At 38.7% G+C, this 20732-nt stretch overlaps 1 protein-coding gene across 19 annotated transcripts in view; it reads left to right on the top strand.

Annotated features, from left to right (window-relative positions):
• LOC103713540 (D-lactate dehydrogenase [cytochrome], mitochondrial) overlaps positions 1–20732 on the top strand; it is a 92021-nt gene that overhangs the window by 7600 nt on the left and 63689 nt on the right. For 14 of the 19 annotated variants that reach the window (XM_089925333.1, XM_088704276.2, XM_088704278.2 and 11 more), the window contains exons 6-12: positions 2207–2321; positions 3658–3718; positions 3817–3853; positions 3928–3989; positions 4355–4451; positions 6174–6248; positions 14199–14307. In XM_089925333.1, the coding sequence (XP_089781459.1) occupies positions 2207–2321; positions 3658–3718; positions 3817–3853; positions 3928–3989; positions 4355–4451; positions 6174–6248; positions 14199–14307 (556 nt within the window). Of the gene's footprint in view, positions 1–2206; positions 2322–3657; positions 3719–3816; positions 3854–3908; positions 3990–4354; positions 4452–6173; positions 6249–14198; positions 14308–20732 lie in introns of all 19 variants that reach the window. The other 5 variants (XM_088704291.2, XM_088704294.2, XM_088704295.2 and 2 more) reach the window with 2 other exon arrangements.

The following is a 20732-nucleotide window of genomic DNA, read 5'->3' as shown; positions in this document are numbered from 1 at the left end:
GGTCCTGTATCTTCTAAAACTTCTATAAAGTGCTCTCTTAGTACACGGTTTTCTTTGATAGCAACATTATTTATGAGTGTCATGGACCAACATGTCATTTCATATCTGACTATCCAAAAATGCTAACACCAGGGTTCATCGTAGCGCCTCGAACCGTCTAGTTTGGGGCGTACTAAGCCGTATCGAGGGCAGATCGGCATGGTTCCGCTCTCCATTTGAGATACTGATGAGAGCGGGTGAGAGAGAGAGAGAGAATGATAGAGACAAAAATAGAGTTTGGTGGAGGGAGGGAGGGAGAGAGAGGCAAATGGCTGGAGGATGCTGGCGGAGGGCCGTGGAGGGGCAAGGGGCTCCGTACTCTAGTTTTTCTAGTTCATTCAAATCAGAAGTTCTGGAGGGGCCCGCTTTTTTTTTACTTTGAAGAAATTAAGTGCAATCGACAACCCCCTTGCCAATTTCACTTATTTTTTTTCAAAATAAAAATGACTATTTCGAATGAAATAGGAAAACCGGAGGGCGAATCCTTCCTTCACCCCTGCCCGCCCCTTCGCGGCCCTTTGCTAGCCTCTTTCGGCCATCTGCCTCTCTCCCTTCTTCCCTCTCCCTCTGCCTCCCTCCCCCTTTCTCTCTTCCTCTCTCTCGTTCTCCCTCTCTCTTGCCCTCTCTGCTGTGTCGCTATGGGCCTTGGACAGAATAGCATAGGGGCATACTAAATCGTGATATTGGGCAACCGGTATAAGCCTTGTTACTGGCACAACAATCCTTGGCTGGAATGTTTGATGTATACCATATAGACACTTTATGCTTAGAACCACATTGAATTGGTGGCACTCTCATAGGAATTGAAGTACTAATATAGGTTGACACTTGACAATAGGTTAGTACCGCTAGGTGGCCCAACGCTTGGTATCCGGTGGTGGTGTCCCATATTGGCCTATGTCGAATAGGTGCAAGACTCAGCATAGTATTAAGCTGGGAGTGTTCAAACCCCCTTTTTTATCTCAACAATGTCTGAAAAGACATGTACCTTGGTTGTACTAATTGTTTTCAAGTGCATTCTAATATTTTTTTTAAATAAAGCTATTTTGGTAAATGTACTTTGATAACTCTCATAAAGTATCCGTTCGAGTTTCAATGAACATCGATCCACATTGCTTCCATTCTTTTGTTTTCTTGATCATAGTTTGTTTAATATGTTTGATACTCATTGAGCTGTGTAGCTCACTGACCTACTTGTTATGTTTTAGAGTGAAAGACTTGTTCGCTCAGTTCGCTAAAAGGTCTAAAATACTTTTGCTGTGCATATATTCTAGCCACTATTTCTGAAAGAAACTTAGTATTATTTTGGTGTGCAATAAAGTAAGGTGTGTTTGTATTGTAGTTGTTGTCCAAGGTATGCGAAGAGTGTTCGAATGTACTCACAAGTGTGTTCTAGTGAGATGTGTATTATAAGTAAATGATCTATAACTGGACCTTATTTGATTCAGGGCTGTGAGTTCTAAATGTTTAATTGGGATCATGGTATGTTGAACCTGCCCATACGGGCTGGTTCAGCTCGTACCGGACCAGTTACAACGGTGAAAAATGGTACCGCCTGTACCGGTCCGAACCGATCCGAACGAGCCCCGAACCGGCCCCCGTGCCGGCCCGAACCGGCTCGTACCGAACCGGTCCGGTGGCCGACCGGTGCGCTTGTCGGTACCGGTTCGACGATCCTTGATTTGGATGGAATTTTAGTTTGCTTTGTATAATCGAATGGCCATTCATGTTATGATTTCATGACTTGAAGTTTAATTTGAGAACTATGTGATTAATTGAATTGATTTCAGGCCATTGATTCATTGTAATTGTTGTCAAACATTCACACTTGACACTTGGCAGAGCCAGGTTCTTGATCATGGCATTCTTTGCATGCATAATGAACCAAACTCAGTTATAAATGGATTTTCATTACCCAAAGCTTCTAAATGTGCATTTTACATGGGAGACTCCTTCCTGGGTTTTCCCCTTAACATGACTCTTTTATTTTAGTTTGTATATTTTTTTTGTAGTTTTGGTCTGTTAAGTTTGTTGTTAGTTTCTTCCTGTTTCATTCTTTTAGGTTTCATGCTAAACACAATTTCAAATTTCATGAACAATTGATCTCATCTATAGGAAAGGATAAGAGAAAAAACATACTGAATCCCAATTTTCATGTGCAATGCAGAAAATTAAATCATTGCATGTTGAGGACATGGATGTAGTTGTTGAGCCAGGTGTTGGGTGGATTGAACTTAATGAGTATCTGAAGCCCTATGGCCTTTTCTTTCCACTGGATCCAGGCTAGTAAAAATTTCTCCGAGTTCCTCTTTGTAATGTTATTTAAAATTTCTGTCAGGCATGGGAATTGTTATATATTGAAATTGTTTTTGTTTGACATGGAGCCAACAGTGGATTTTATTTTATTTTATATAGATACACTAATTTACTTGATTTGACTTTCCATTTCCAGCCATATGCTGTATTACCAGTTAATGGTCCTCTTGATGCTGGTTCTCAGCTGTCGGCTCTGCTAACTATATGTATTAGGCACATGTTCTAGAGTTTAATACAGCATTCACTTTCAGTGAGAAAAGAAAAAATACAGCATTCACTATATGTGTAAGTTGTTATTACATGCCGGCCTTTCTTCCTTGCTCTATTTCTCTTGCTTTTTTCTTCACTACAACTTTTTGATTTGTAATCCATACGTGTCTTTTATGCATCTGCCAGCTTGTAAATCTTTGAACTGGTTTGTAATCCATACGTCTCTTTTGTGCATCTGCCGGCTTGTAAATCTTTGAACTCTTCTGCTTGCTTGGTGGACCTTGTTATAGGCTGGCAAGTTGACTAACACATTGCTTACATAGGAGCTGTTACATGAAGTTTTCCTCTAAGTGCATGCCTTGATTGCAACAAGGACTCCATTGACCTAGTCAGCTTGGAGTCGATTAATCTCTCTCATCACAATGGCATTCAGGTCAAAAAAGAGAGAGAAGGAAATATTCAATTCAACAATTTTTCCTCTGAAAAAGATGGCAGCTCCATCGTTTCATTTCATTAAAAGCAAAATAAAAACCATGACCAGGTCAGCAATAAATCTGACCAATGATAGTCACCAGTTATGTCATATAATAAAAAACCCTGGAAACACCCAAACATTACCAATACGTCAAAAACACATATCATCAATCAATGTTCTATAAAAAACAGAGACAATCCCTAAAATTTAATCAATTGTTAATTTATCATAAGATGATGTTGTAAACTACTTAGCTGTCAATATTTTTAATTTAAAGTATGAGAATATCTTCATGGTGAGGATGCTGATATGAAATTTAGATGTCTTTCTTTTGATTGACTTGCTCCAATATGACGAGGAAAGCACTTACTGACATAATTTTATGATATCTTATGATATTGCAGATTAGTCAAGCATTATCCTTGTGCTTATCTTGTCAATGGATTTATGTAGAGCCACAAGTGCAACTATTCGTAGGCTTGTGGAACTATTGCTTCATTGCTTATCTTATAGATTGTGATAGTCCCTCTTGTTTATCATGTTCTCTGCTAAATCTCAATCTTGGCACCATATCTCTCATATGCTATTTTTGTCATAACTGTTCCATTCACATACAGGGCCTGGTGCTACAATTGGGGGCATGTGTGCTACTCGTTGTTCTGGATCCTTAGCTGTAAGGTAGTTCTGGTCTCTGATTTTGTACTTTTCTAGCTTTATCCACCTTAAAATCAGATGTGTTATTGCCTGAATTTGAAGATTCAATAATCAACTGTTAGGTATGGGACTATGCGGGATAATGTCATTAATCTTCAGGTATTCTTGTAACTTTTATCATATCTTTATCAAACTTGTTTTTTCATATTTTCAGGTTTTATATTCAATTGCAGGTTGTTCTAGGTAATGGTGATGTTATCAAGACAGGTTCCCGTGCGCGAAAAAGTGCTGCTGGGTATGCAGAAGCTTCGTTTAGTGTATAAAATAAAAATGTCTATACTTTATATTTGTTCTGTATTGTTGATGAGTTTTTGAAATTATGTTTAGTTGCTGCTATTAAACTTGAGTCAGTTCTTCCTTGATTTTGTTCTTTTTCTAATCTTTCAAGCTTTCAAATATTCTTGTTAGTTGTTACTGAATAGTTTTCCTAGCATGCTATGATATTATTTTCCATTACATAAATGTATAGAAACAAGCCAGTTCGGTTGTAAACTAGAAACAGAACAGAAAAAACTTAGTATGTAACTATTCTGCAAACATATACTTCTTGTTTTATGACTTGAGGTCATACCATTGACCTTGTATTTTACTGTATATTAGGTATGATTTGACTCGGTTGATAATTGGAAGTGAAGGCACCCTAGGTGTAATAACAGAAGTGACTTTACGACTTCAAAAGCTTCCTCAACATTCAATGGTACTTCTTATTCCCTTCATTTGCATCATACTATTGTGTAACAGAAAATTCTTCACATTTCCCTTCTCAATTTTATTTGAGTACTTTTTCATTGGAAACAAAAGGTATTTATTTTCTTTTTCTTGAACTTTTATCTTAGTCTCATCCATGAATTGAGGTGCTGGTCACATCTCATGGCGTGATACATATTATGCTGTGCCTTGGTGGACCACAATTTTGGCATGGTAAATGCTGCATGCTAGAACTTGGCATATACTCATGCCCAAGGTTTGCTGTGCCAGTATGGGAACCTAAGAGGGAAGGAGGTAGAGGGAGAGGGAGGAAGGGAGGGAGAGAGAAAGGGAGAGAGAGAGGCCAAGAGAAGGAGAGAGAGGGGGCTTTCGAGCCCCTATCTCCCCCAGCGCGTGAGAACAGGGGGAGCCCCTATTTTAAAATGAAAAAGGGGCTTCGGCCCCTTTTTTTTATTTTTTTCAAGTGAATTCAGCACTAAGGTTGAGCCCCTATTTTGTTTTGAAAAAAAAATCAAAAAAAGGGGCTAGAGATCCTGTTTCATTTCGAAATAGGGGCTCCGCTCCTATACTTGTGCATTGAAAATGGGGGCTCGAAAGCCCCCCCCCCTCTCTCTCCTTCTCTCAGGCTCTCTCCCCCCCCCTCCTCCCCTTCTCTCCTTTCCTTCCTCTCTGCCCCTCTCCCTCCCTCTCCCACTCTGTCTTTTCCTCTCTTTCCTTCTCTCTCTCCCCCTTCCTTACCGGTTTCTTGAATTGAGGGGTGGAACCATGCCAATTTGCCCCGATATGGTTTGGTATGCCCTGAACCGGATGATTCGGTGTGGTACAACATTCTTTGCTTTTGCAATGCATGGTGTCATGCTATCCAACCATTGGCATTACAAGATACGATACATACCATGCTAGTGCTAAGTAACATGCCAGTAGAATGCGATACCTAAATCCTTGGTGTCAGTTGATTCCAAATTGCTTTTGAGAATTAGAACAGGTCTTGGTGGTTCTAAAGGATTTAGGAGGGTGGCAATAGTTTGGAAATTGCTTTAGTTTGCTTGGTATTTTATGTCCATAATTTTCTTCATCTATTATTTTCATGTTTAATTGATTATATTATTATGATTATGTGGGAAAACATAGTATAGTAAATAAGTGAAATCAAGGTCTGCCAAACAAGCACCGGGACCCATACTGGTCGGCTATTAGTTCGGTACGGTACTAGATCGATACGAGGAAAATTGGGCTGTTCACTCTAGTTCAATAGACCATGATTTAAGCCTTTTAAAAAGGTTGGAGGTTGTGCGGTGTGTGAACTGAGCAGTTTACACTGGTTCACTCCGAATTGCTTGGTTTGGGGCGGTTTGAAGCTGTTCAGGTCGATTTTGGGAGGATTTCAAAATTTTGGAGCGGTTCGGAGTGGTTTTGGCAAAAAAGTTAATTAGTACGTCCCAGAATAGCAGAGTATGGACCCATACTATACTGTACCACCCGCTAATTGGTACAGATCCCGGTATCGGTTCGGCGAACCTATTGTCTAGTTTCACATGATAGCTGCTAGTTTGGAAATGGCACCTAAATAGAATCAAAAACTTAAATAACAATTCTTGTCTGTGTGTTTCTTTCTACCTCGAAATAACAATGTTTGTTACTTTGTTACTTTCTCCTGCATTCAATTTTTTGTTGATAATCTATTTTTCCATATTGAACATTGGCATGCCAGGTTGCAATGTGCAATATTCAAACGATTAAAGATGCTGCTAATGCTGCCATTGCCACAATGCATTCTGGTATACAGGTAGAAATATGGACAGTAAATTTCTTTCCCTCTATCTCTCCATATTTTTGCTGGACTTATGTTTTTCCTACAATGTTTTATATCTATGGTTGCTAATTCTATTGAAGTAATTACACCATTAATAATTTCTTTTTTTCCTTTCTTTTTTAGTATTTATGTGTTTGATTAAACTAATTTGTTATGTAAGAATCAGAAATGCAAGCTCCCTGTATACAAGCAAACACTTTTTCAGGATAAGGAAGCTATTTGCTGGCTAAAATTTAAAACCTACTAAAGCAAACTTCAGATTTGGACCAGCAAGAAACTTAGCTACATCCAACTTCCCTTGCTATATACTATACTCTAATATCAGCAGTAAGAAGATGAGACATATCTAGTTCATTCCGAATGCTCTGGAAGAGCAATTCCAATCCTCAATAATTTTATTTCCTTGCTGTTTTTGTAACCCAAAATAGTCTTGAAACAAGTTATAAATTTTAATGTATTGTTTTCTCCTGGATACCTCCTAACAGCTTTCACAATCTTGTTGGCTGTATTTAGTGACACAATATTAACACTATATGTTCCACAACCATGGCATAGCTAATGCATTCTCCTGAGTCTGTTCGTCAAAATTTGTAGCATTAGAATTAGGTGGATCAAGGTCTGCCGAATTGGGCCGAACTGCCCAGTTCGGGCAATATCGAGCCGACCAGGTGTGAAATCGGGTCGGCCTCGAACCGGCCGGAATCGTTACTGAACCGACTGGAACTGGTCTCAAACCTACCGAAACTGGCCGGAACCGGCGCAAACTGGCTAGAACTGTCCGAAATCGGCTGGGACGGTTTGCACCGAGTCGACCTGATTCTAAATCGGGCTTCCTCTTTTGAGTTGTATAAAGAGGTTAATTTGTTGTCGCGAAGGCCTGAGAAGGCCTTCCTATTGGGAACCCTAGTGGTCGCATGTATATATTTTTAAAAATTTTACAGCGGAAGCATGAATTAAACTATTTAATTCCTATGCATGCTAGAGATCATATCTCTACAACAAAAATAGATCCAGAACTTTAAACATTTATCCTAAACAAGTATGCATGATTCTGTCTCACATGTAGTCATGCAAAATTTCAGCAGCCTAGTTGATTTCTAATCCTAATTTCTAATGAGATCAGATTTTATACCTTTTTGCTTTGAGGACTTTGATGATGCCTTGATCACCTTATGCAGCCGCACACGCGTCCGGCCTCTACGGATAGTCCACGCAAAGCTCTAGAAAGATCCACAACTGCAGGAGTGCTAGCTCACGCAGAAGTGCTGCAGTGGCTAAACTTTTCTCCTTCGAAGCACTCAACTTTTGATTCTTCTTCGAGAGGATGAAGGATGGAGATGAAGGAGGAGGAGAGAGGGCGGCTGGCTCTCAGAATTTTTCCAGAATTTAGAACCCTTTCTAAAGACCATTTCTCTCAAACCCTAGGCGTGGGGGTCTTTTTATAGCCGAAAGATCCTCCACGCCTCACACCTCTTTTAGCCAACGAATTTGGCTGATAAAATTTTTTAAAAATTCTGGTGAACCGGTAGCTAAGAGGTGAATAAATTCTCTTTTAATCTTGCGTCATGAATCCCTAAAAATCAGAGGGTTCATGCGCCCCAAACTTTAGCCGCACGCCACCCTGCTTGATGCGCTATGCAGTCCCTACAAATTAGGGATTTGATTCTTATCTTTTTAGGAAGATTTGAGGCGCCATATTTTTCTGAAAAATAGCCCCACGCCTCTTCTTTCCACACGCCAAAAATTAGCCAAAAATAAAGAGAATAGGTGCCACTAATTTTAGGGATACGGATGAGGTGTCTTTCTTCTCCAAGAAAGAAAGCAAGGGTCTTAAAATTAGGGATTCTTCTTCTTATCAATTTCTGAATTTTTGAACTTAGAATTCTTATCAAATAAGGACTTTTAATAGGCTAGGGTCAAGCCCAATCCAATTGGGTCAAGTTTGATTAATTGGGTCGAGCCTAATCAACACAGATCGAGCCCAATCCAATTAGGTCAAACCCTAATGTAGCCCAAATTGAATTTTATTCAATTTGGCTTAATCTAAGCTCAATCATTCAATCAATTGAGTTCATTAGCAATCTAATTGCTAATTAATCCTTCAATAATTCAATAATTATTTTTCTGCTATTTTTGCTTGGGGTAATTTGTCAATTGAATTGACTGATGTACCCCTGGACGATTCTTACTCGTCGATCAGCTATTTGATCAATCTAGAAACTTCTATGCGTGTGACCCCATAGGTTCGAACTTAAGCCGGTAGCACAAGAACAACTTTCTGTACTAATCGAAGTGACCATCTAGCAATGGTACCCGACGTCCGGATAGGTCGAGTAATCGCAAAGCAATATTCTGGAATCCTTGGACTATGGTTACCGTATATTTAAACCCTATGACTCCAAATGCTTTGGATGATTTCAGAGTTCTGTCAACTCTTTAGTCAGTGCATCCAAAATGTGTTTCAACTTTACAAATCTTGTGACTTCTCACGAGGATTACCCTGGCTAAGGTTTTGCTAAATTGAACACAAGGGCATTATCTCCTGTCACCAGGAGGGATCAATTCCATCTTGACTTATACACTGACTTTGCAAGTACTTGACTGCACCTAGTAGCCTTCTATCACTGAATTAGAAATTTAGATAGTCTGGTACCAAAGTACGGTGAGTTTTTTGCAAGTCACCGTGGTGATTTCAGATTTGAGGGATACTTATACCGATATCCACTCGGAACATCTCTTGACAGCAGAGCGTTCCGGACCTGGTCACGTTCAGTGAAATGTACTCCTATACTTTACCTGTATGACATATCAGTGTCTCTACACTTCTTGGTTAAGAGGACAACCAACGTATATAGCACACAACGACCTATTCTTAATAATGCTATTGTCCTAGCGATAACATATTGTTTGGTCGCGAACTAGTTTAAGAATTCGTAGATAAATCCTCGTTTATCGTTTAATAGAGTCTTAAGGACTTCATTACATTACTTGAGTTCACGAAGATGCAAAATATATAATGAAACATTGCCAAATAATTTTTATTAATTTCATTAATTCATATACAATTCAATCATCAACAGGCTGACAATTGTCTTTCAGGACGCAATTTCCAATAACTCCCACTTGGACTAAAGTCAATCGGTACAATATCGTATACCCATTTGACTTGTAATCGTTGAACTCTTTGGTGCCGAGGACTTTAGTAAATAGGTCGGCCAGATTTTTCTTTCCATCGATCTTCTGAAGATCTATATCGCATCGTTCTACTATCTCTCGAACAAGATGATATCGTCGCAAAATGTGCTTGGTCCGCTGATGTGCTTTTGGTTCCTTCGTTTGAGCAATGGCTCCAGTGCTATCACAGAATAGTAGAGCTGGACCATCAATGGAGGGTGCTACTCCAAGCTCGGTGATGAACTTTCGCATCCATACAACTTTCTTGGCGGCATCGGATGCAGCAATGTACTCTGCCTCACACACTGAATCAACCATAATATGTTGTTTGGAACTTTTCCAACAGATTGCACCACCTTTCAGGATAAAGATATAACCCGACACTTTTGCGTCATCCTGATCTGACTGGAAACTGGAATCAGTGTATCCCACTAATTTCAAGTCAGTATCTCCATAGACAAGCCACTGGTCCTTAGTATTTTTTAAATACTTAAGAATGATTTTTACAACCTTCCAGTGGTTGTTACCTGGACAGACTGGTATCTACTCACTACCCCTAGTGAGTATGCCACGTCTGGTCTGGTACATGTCATTGCGTACATAATAGATCCCACTGCTGAAGCATATTGAATTTTATTCATAGTCTCTCTTTCTTGAGGAGTTGTCGAACAATCCTTTTTAGAGAGCTGAATTCCATGGTCCATCGGAAGATAGTCTTGTTTGGAATTCATCATGCTGAACCTTTTCAGCACGGTATCTATGTACGTGGATTGGGACAATTCAAGCAACCTTTTAGATCTGTCTCTATAGATCTTCATCCCTAGGTCTAGAAATAACCCCTATGTGAGATCTATAATCCATACTAAACCACTCAAACATGGGGGAAGATCTTCAGCCATTCAAAACAATGCATGCTATTCACATAAACAAATAATCTAAACCTAGCAATCAACAAGCCTATAGTTAATAATCCCACCACACCAATATGTAGAATCCAGCAAATTGAAAGAGCAATCAGTTGATTGCAGCAACCTCTAAACCAAGGTTAATTGTACCGGTACCAGACTTTATTGGTGGTGAGAAATGCTTGCTACAGTATGGTACATTCCCCGTATTGACATAGGAAAGGGAGACTTTTCTCACATCCAGCCATGGTGCCGCCCAAAATCGGGTGGTATGGGTTTGTGCAACATGAAACTGAGCTGAACTGGTTAGTTCCACTCAGTATAGGCTGGTTTGGTCATTGCCTTTATTGAACCTTGGTAAGGTATTGGTAGCCTTGGTATGGTAAGATATGCCGGTACAGGGTGGTATGGGTTGGTATTGCCAATCATACTGTAAGCACAACCTAGCATATATATTATGTAGCCAGTCACTAAGATGTATGAAAACTAGGCCATAGGCTGGGGCTCTCTTACTTGTGTTGTTGCAAGCCCAGACAAAAGCATGGATGCAATTACAAAGAAACCCTATCTTTGCTGTCACATTATGAAACATGTAGTATGTTGGCAGCAGCAGCAGATGACAAAGAATAAACCCCATGCCACATCTCATGTTAATACTTGACTAAATTAATGAGAATAACACTATACATGCATAGATACATAGATACATACGTGCATACATATATATGTACATATATTATATGCATACATATATCTATATATATGTATATATGTATGTATGTATGCATGTATGATGTATGCATGCATGCATGCATGTATGCGTGCATGCATGCATATATTTGTATATAAATATATAATGTAATACATATATATACTGATTTTTGATCTTTATACGTTTTAAAATGTTTAGATCATGATCGACAAGGTGGATTCTCAATTTAAATGCCCTATCATGCATTTTAACACACTAGGAAAGCTGACACAATCCATTTTTTTGCAAGCACTTGATGCGTAGATTAGGTATACCTAGGAGATATTATTTTATGTTTCTATGCATTTTTGAAGCTGTAGATCAAAATCCATGGTTTGTATTTTAATTTGGAGGGCCCATCATCGGTATGTACATGCATATATACGTACATACACACTAGAACAATTGACACTATCCATTTTTTGCAAGCACTTCATGGGTAAGTTAGAGATGTTAAAGAGATATTATTTTATATTTCTAGGCATTTTTCAAAGATCTAGATCAAAATCAATGGTTTGTAACTTTGATCCATAAATACATACATACATGCAGGAGGGCATATGCATGTCCATTCATACATACAGAATAGGGTCTAACTTTTAAAATGCACGACCCCATGTCATGAGCATAGACATGGTGGACAAGAAACCACCAGCGAACAAGGGAATTTTATATGATTAGTCCAATCAGGGAATTCTGATCATAAAGTCAATAAAGGCTGTCAGATTGACAGCCTATCAGATCATGAAAGGCATCAGATCTGTCTAGTTTTGATATCTTGAAAACCCTACTTGGTGTCAATGCTTTAATACCATGTAAAGTCCAAGTTTAGAGAGAGAGAAATAATGAGAGAACAATATATACCTTCTGTTTGGGACATTCCAAACCCATATAAAGATGCAACAACAGCAGCAGCAACAAATACAATGTCAACAATACGTATAGATATAAAGTATTTGTGAAGTTGTTTGGAGAAAGATCTTTTCCTGTGCATGATCTTGGAGGGCAATGATTTTGTATAGTTGTGGGTTCAATAGTGTCACCATATTATCCCTAGCATTGACACAACAACAATAATGAATGTAAATATAAATATAATATATGTAGATATAAATATAAATAAAAATATAGAGATAAATATAACTATAAACATAAATACAAACATAAACATAAATAAAAATAAAAATACAAATATAAATATAAATATAAACATTAAGTGTATTTATTGCTTTGCAAACTGCTAAAGTGATACGTTTTTTTTGGAGAAAGTGTTTTCCAGTGTATGATCAAAAGCTATTCCCAATGACTGTGTATAATGGTGGGTCCCATAGTGTCCCCATAAAGTTATTTATCACAATTGATGCAACTTATTGACTATGGTGTAGGGAAATCAAATAGAAATGTTTGAGTTATCTTGTAGAGGGACTGACATCTCATGATATTCTTATTTTGAGGTTTTCCTAGGCTGCTTATAGCTTAGGTTCAGGGGGTCAAATCAGATTTGATAGGTCTAGTTAGTTAAGATATTGATTGGTCATACACCTGTACCTTTTGATTGGAATCATGAATCTACCATAGCTACTCTGCAAGAATTCATGCCTTGTGTATCCATAGATGCGTGGAGATAGATCAGATCATCAGACCATGTGTTTTGATCGTACGCAGGGTCTGTTGTGCCGGTACCGAGCACTGGACTAGTTGTCCGATGGCACGAGTCAGTACGGGCCCGCACCGTGCTGTGCCGGGCCTGTATCGACACAGTTGACTGTGGGAGAGAGGTAAAGAGAGAGAGTGAGAGGGAGAGGGAGAGGGAGGGAGGCCGACGGAGGGTGGCTGGGGCCGGTGGAGTCCGTAAAAAATTTTGTGATTTTTAAGTAAAGTCGGCCGACTTCACTTAAATATCGTGAAATTTTTTACGGCCAGACTCCTATTTCCAACGAAACGGGGGTTTGGCCGCGGCCTCCGTCGCCCGCACCAGCACCAGCCTCTGCCGGCTTCCTCCCTCTCCCTCTCCCTCCCTCCTCCGCTCGCTCTCTCTTTTCTTCTCTTTTCTTCTCATTCTCCTCTAGCACGGCATTTCGGATTCTTTGCCAGAACCGTTCCGATAAGCTGCTGCTATGGCTTGGGACACTCCGAACTAGGCGGTTCGGGACAGTTCCGCCAACTTTGATTGTACGTGTTAGTTTGAACCTAGACTACATATGTGCTTTGCTATAGGAGAATATCTTATGTTTTTCATTAAATTGGGTGATTGGTTTTGCTTTTTTCTATTGCCTTTACTATCCCATGCTTTTAGTGAATGCGTAGAATTAGTGTCAAGCTTCATTTCCTTTGTAACTTTCTAGCAAGTAAACATAGGTACAATAATCATCTCAGTTGGGTGGCCAATCTTGACATGTTCTTATACTGATTGGTATATAATTCTTGATTGTCCATGTACTAGGGATCAAAACTCGGGAGATAAAGATTTGCCATAGCAACCCATACTGATTGTATCGTTATTGGTACGGTACGAGGTTTAGTTCAATATATGAGTCGAGCCAGTCTAGCTTGAATAGAACTACCCTGTACTGTCCAAAAATGGGATGCATACCATACTATACTGTAGTGCCTAGTTTTGAATGGTATCATGATAAAAAGTGAGAAAAAAGGGTTCGGGGCTGTCCTGGTATGGGGTTTGTACTATACCATATCGACCTACCTAAACCAATAACTTACCTGTACAGTACCTGGTATTGAGATTGTTGACCTTACCTAGGGCTGTTGATATTGGTCCCATGCTTGCAAAGTAAATGATTGGAGGCCTAAAGGCAATTTAATAGATGGTTAAAAAGTGGTTAAACATAGAAGGCAATCATAACTAGGGTTTTGCTAAATTAGTGCACTTTGACAATGCACAAATTGCCAAAAAGGACTTGGTTCCAAAAATTGCATTGTTTCTTATGGATATGATGCCATTTCCGAATTTTTCAAGAATAACAAAACTTGAAATATACACAAGAGTAATGGCTGTTTGTTTCAGAAAAGATTCTAATATCTGCATTAATTAATGATGGTACAACTTCCATCACACAATTTTTTGTCTTTATTTAGGTCTCGAGGGTGGAACTTCTAGATGAGGTTCAAGTAAAGGCCATCAATATGGCAAACGGAAAAAACTTACCTGAACTTCCCACCTTGATGTTTGAATTTATTGGCACAGGTAGATATACTGACTACATTGCAAGCCTGTTAGTTGTATATTTCCTTGTTTTTAAATGTATCTCGGGTTATAAAAGAAAAAAAAATCAGTATAAAATAATTGATGTATGTTACATGCATTTTTCCAATAATTAAGTAAACTTTTATATATAAATGATTCAGTAACATTGATCAATTTGTTTGTCCATATAAAATTAAAAATGATAATGAAAGTCATCATGATGATTTTTTCTTAAAACTATAGCTGACTTGTTTTATTTCTTCTTATTCACTAGACCAAAATATTATGTTCATTAATTATCTAGAGTGATGAATTGAAATAAGTTTTTCAGGTGTCAAATTACTGGATGCCTGGATCTGGATCAGGGTTTGAAATACCAGTAGAATGGGGTACTTGCAGTGCCCTTCTTTTCCTCTAGGACTTCAGCATCAGAACAAGGCCTCGGTCACCAAAACTAGATCTAGATAGGGCATCTTGGCTAGAACAGGATAATACATTCTGGTACAGGCACGATGATTCTTGTTTTTCGACCAATATCTGCTTTTTAGGAAACATATATTTCTATATTAAAATAATAATAATAAAATATATAGGAATTTAGTTCGAAAAAACTGTAGCATGCTTGCATTCATGGTGTGCACATGCTACAATTTTTATGTCTGGAATATCTTGAAAATATTTATATTCATTTAACTAATATTTTAATTATGAAAATGACTAAAAAAATTCACAAGTTCTTTAAAAGTCTAAAATATTATTAGTAGATGTCCTAAGGTATAATTGTAATTTTAAATTTTGTTAACATGCATATCAGTAATTAATGAAAATTTTCTGTTTTAGATTATTTTTAATGTAAAGTAAATAAAAATTTGAAAAATATTTGCTAATGCAAATATGGACCATGCATTGATAATTTTCTGATTTTCAATCTATTTTTAAGGACAATTTAATTATAAAAATGATAAAAAACTATAAAAATGATTTAATTTTTAAAAACATGGAACATGCATTTGATAATTACTAAGAACAATTTTGAACTAATTATCTTGCATTTTGTTCATAGATTAAAATAGCATATTTTTTCAATTATTTGCAATTGAAAAAATAAAAACTATTTAGGAATCATGAAAAATGTACATCAAATAATGTTTGTGATTCTTAATTTTAGTGCATAATACAAAGGGAGCATGGATTTTTAGGGCGGTAGATGGCTTTTAGTAAGAAGAAGAGTCAAAAAGAGCCTGATATCAGGAGGCACATGGAAGGATGGGCTGGGAGAGACATCACTGTATATGCAATTTCTACGGCATGTAGAATAAAGAAGATGAATTCATTAGAAGCTGCATCCAGCAGGTGGCAGTAGTGATGTTGGGAAGTGTACTAAGGTGCCTGGGTTGGTGAGACGGGCAATGAGGGACCATCTGTGGAAGTCTAAAAGCAGTGAAGCACAGAACTGCAGGGTAATCGAGGTTGATGATCAACATGGTAAGGATGATGAAGGCAGTGGGAGTGAACAATCTGATCTAGATGATATGGAGGCTGTTGAGATGTGGAAGGCCATACTAGGCCTCTAAGAAGGTTGAGTGGGAGTATGAGGAGGCCATGAGACATCATAAATAGTCTGTCTTCACATTATGAGAGGGGTGGTGGGTAGAGTGCATCCAGGGGAGGGCACACAACCAAGGATAGTCCCCAGGTACATAGGATCCTAATCGACTAGAGGTGATGGAGGGATCCAATCCCTATTCAATATGTTTTCAAAAGGGAAAGGAAAGAAGTAGGTCCCACAATTTATAACATCGATCCGATAGCCTACCCACTTCTAGCAGCTATGCAGCCTTGGATGGGTGACTACATCAAGAAGGATAAGAAGCATGAAATAGGACTGCCATAGCAAAGTGGTTCCGTTACAGTCAGACACCGGTGTGGGCTGCAGCAAACAGTTTCATTTGGAACATGAATACAGAAGGGAAGAAGTAGGCTCTAGATATTAAGCCTCCCTCTCATACGAGATTCATGGACCATATTTTTGGCAGAGTTTGAGGGTCTGAAGAAGTGGTAGATGGATATAAGCAGCAGTATCAATTATATGGCATAACACTGATGTGTGATGTATTGTCGAGGCCAACAATGAGCATCATCAATTTCCTAGCATATTGTGATAAGTTGACATTCTTTCAGACCTTGATCGTTGTATTTAACTGGATCCACAATTCTAACTACATCCTAGATTTGATGAAGGTGATTGAGGATATCGGGTTGCAATATGTTGTCCAGGTGGTGATAGATAATGTTCCCCAATACAAGCGAGCATGTGAGAATCTCATGTTGGACATGCAACATATTTGCTAGACATCATGTGCAGCCCATTGTACTGATTTGATGAAGATATTGAGGACCTGCCTTGGGTGAAGGTAATTGGTGGGCAGGGATAGACTATTACAAGGTATGTATGCAATCATATATGGGTCCTTACACTGCTGAGGCAGCATCTGGGTGGGGAGCTACTGTGACCGGGCGTGACTCAGTTTGCCATGCGTTTTATAGCTTTGAAGATCCTCCTTTATAATAAAGCAGTCTCAAAGCTATATTTACATGCAAAGAATGGATGATAAGTGTGGCAAGTCAGCTGAAGGCATAAGAGTTAACGGTATTATTTTGAGCAATGCATTTTGGAATTGATGTGTAGACATTATAAATGCAGTGGCTTATTTGTATATGGTGCTGTGAATGATTGACGACAAGAAGTTTCCACAAATAGGTTTTCTGTATCCAAAAATGTAGGAATGCTAAGCAGTAGATTATTGATGTAGTGTGTCAGAGGAAAGCATTCCTGTGCCTTCATATCATTGACGATACATGGGTCTTATAGATGGGCAAGGGGTTGCACATGGTTGGTATAATAGCCAAGTGGTTCTTTTGAGAAGTATGTACTTCAAGGTTTTCAAGTCCTAGCGGGACGCAGGGCAACCTGGCTATCCCATGGGATCAGGACAAGGTGGAACTTCGAAATTGATCCATGCAGGGAGAGAAGAAGAATGAGGAAAGAAAGATGAAGAAAAGGAAAAGGTGATAGGAAAGAAGAAAAAAAAGAAAGGGAGAAGAAAAAGAAAGAAAGGAAGGAAATAAAGAAGAAAAAGAAAGAAAGAAAGGAAGGAAACAAGAAGGGGAGGGAGATGTAGGATATTTATCGAGATGGATGATCGAGATCGCCACCGGGATGGGGCGGGACAACAGGGCGTCCTGTTCCATGGAGGAACCAAGATACCCCAATCCCACAAGATTTAGAACCTTGATTTACTTTTTTAAAATTTCTTATATTTTTATGATTGTAAATTTGTGCTTTATTTATTATGTGCAACTACTTTTTGGATATAAAGCAAGGTTTTAAATTCCATGGGACGAGGCTGTCCCAATTTTTCTATGGAATGGGATGTGCAACCATCCCGCCCCGTCTTGACACTTGGGACAGGGGATGTCTCAAGATGTGTCAATCGGGATGCTGAGACGATAGTGGGATGGTCTTGTCTCGACACATGGGATGGTACTCTTTCTTGGTGTCTCGTTGGACATCTCGCAGGGACTTGAAACAATGATACGAAGTACTAGTATGAAAAAGACAGGCCTAAATGGGGAGCCGCTGCATGCAATCAGTGCAATGGTGAGGATGCTATCCCCTAATCAGGGTTGCACTGAAAAGCAATTTGTGCGGTGATATACAAAGCATTGTACTACAATTCATACTTAGATGATATTGGCACCAATTCCTCTGTATTTGATCGAGGAAAATATTCTCTAAGAGATGCAGAAGGTTTGGGGAAAATGGAGTTCAGCAGTTAATGGACAGGATGACTCCCCAAAGATTTGTTGCTCATGAAACTTATGTCACCTTAAATTGTTTCATTGCAAGGAAGGTGTAGTGTGGCATTGATGCATCTAATCAAAAGGGGATTGTCATCTAAGTTCTCTCGTAGACTATCTCATCCAATTGGCGTGAATAGAACTGGTCTACATTCGCCGTGATCCACCGTAAGATGTGGCATTGGTTGATGGCCAAGCGGCCGCATGGCTTGGTGTTCCGCCCACTATAATATGCAATTGAGATAGAAGCAGTATTTGCCGAACCGGGCAGTTCGGCCTCTATCAAGCCGACCTGGTGGGGGACCGGGTTGGTTCATTCATATTTTTCGGAACCGGCTCCGAACTGGCTGGAATCGGTCCCGAATCGCATCGACTCGGTCCGATCCAGTCAGTTCCATGCGGAACCGGTCCGACTCGGTCGGACCTGTTCCGAATCTGTCTCCCTACCCTCTCTCTTCTTTTGCTTTTAAAGATAAGTTGGGAAGGCCTGAAGTTGTCTTCCCAACATATCCAAACAAACTTCCCTCCGGCCAAAAATATGCCGATTCAACATGATTGAAGGAGGATTCAAACCAAAATAAGGTATGCTGCTTCTCCTCTCTCATTTCCTCTCTTTTTTTAGACACCAAAAAATGCCTCAAAATTTGCAAAATGAGGGAGGATCATGCAAAATTTTTGATTTGGTATGATTTCATGACATATTGTAGATCTATGGATGATCTACACAATTGAATAAATTTTTTTAATTTTTAAAGTATATATAATTTTTAAAATTTAAAATATATTTTTGGATTAAAATTTAAAAAAATTAAATTAAAAAAAACGTATTTAGGGGCATACAAGCTACTCTCTAGCTAAATTTGGTGTCCATTTATTCAAGTCTTGATGCAATCATGCGTATAGTGGTCTAAGCCTAAATTTTACAAAAATTGAGAAATAAGTAGCCTTTGATGTATCTCTATGATTTTAGAAAAATATATATAGCATCCATGGTAAGGTTCTACATGGATCTTAACTCATATTAATTTTTTAAAATATTTGTATTTAAAGATTATTTTTTAGTTTAAATAATAATTAAAAAGATATAATTAATACCAAAAATTATAAAAAATAGTAGTACATATTACATATTTCAGAAGTATTTTCTGAAGTAAAAAATATATTTTTATGAATTTATGGGATTTAAGCATATTTTTAATTTCAAAAACTATTAAAAATATATAAATAAATAAAAATATGAAAAATTAATGCTATGTATTAGATAAGTCAGGTGTATTTTGTGAAGTAAAAAATATTTAATCATAACAAAATTTTGCTATTTTTAAATAATTGATAAACTGACGTATTTGATAAACCAACTGGAATGAAACCATCAAGAAAAAAGGAGCCAGGATGTGACAGGTTGGGATCATGGCCAAATGCTGTCGGGTCGGCACCATTGGAAGTGTAATGGGTGCAACATAGAGTTCCAGAGAAGAGGGGTGATCAGGTTGAAGAGCATCTTGCTGTTGGTTATCCAGACACATTTGTGTCGAAAAACCCGTAGAAGATTTGGCAACTGATGAAGAAATATTTCCCTGATTTCAGAGCAACGAAGGAGAATGCTGCCAAGAAGAAGGCAGAGGTGGACTGCCGAGTAGCAGAGCCATCTTTCTATCCCTTTAGAGAGTTAGAGAAGGCGTTCGCTCTAGATGACGAGGAGGCATAAATCCAGGTTGCCATTCAGACGAGCCTGGATGATCAGTGGCAGCCGGACCATCACACTATGAGTTGGGCTCCAATTCTGTTAGTAGGGCAAATAAAGAGTTCAAGAGGACCTCCTCAGTTAGAGAGGCCATCAGCAGAGGCGGTGGCTGTATTGCATCTATACTGGAGACTTTTGGTAGAACAAAAAAGTTCTTCAGAAAGATCCAGTAGGAGCCACCATCCATGATTTAGATCCATATGCTTTTTCCAGCAAAAATTTGAAGCAGCAGAGGATTGACACAATACTAAAGAAGAATAAAAAGAAGGATATATGGCGAGCTATTAGATCCTGGTTCCACATCCTAACGAATGCAACAGACTACGTACTATATGTCTGCCATTTTCTCCATACAGGCTGTCGGTCCTGGTGTATATCCTTCAGAACCAAAAGACATCATTGGTGGGCTTGACAACAATAAGGAGTTAGAGAAATGGATTGCCTCATACAAGAGCAAGCGGCCCACATATGGATCGACAATGATGTGTGATGGTTGGACTGGTCCTACCCTATGGAGCATCATCAACTGCTTGACATATTGTAATACGAAGACTTTCTTTCATAAGTCGGTTGATGCTTCCGATCAGGTGCACGACACCATGCTAATTTTCAGATTTGTTGAGGTGATTTATTAGGTAGGAGGGGAGAATGTATTGCAGATCATTACTGATAATGAGCCACAATATAAGGCCGCCGGAAAGATATTGATGGAGCGATGACCAAATATTTTCTGGATCCTATATGCTGCACATTGTATTGACCTAATGTTGGACATTGCGAAGATTCATATGGTGCAACAGAAATTGGAGACAACCTAAAC

Source organism: Phoenix dactylifera, chromosome 9, assembly GCF_051530095.1.
Source record: "Phoenix dactylifera cultivar Ajwa chromosome 9, Ajwa_hap1_PhDact_Kaust_v1.1, whole genome shotgun sequence".
NCBI lineage: Eukaryota > Viridiplantae > Streptophyta > Magnoliopsida > Arecales > Arecaceae > Phoenix > Phoenix dactylifera.
This window is presented reverse-complemented; position numbering and strand designations above follow the sequence as displayed.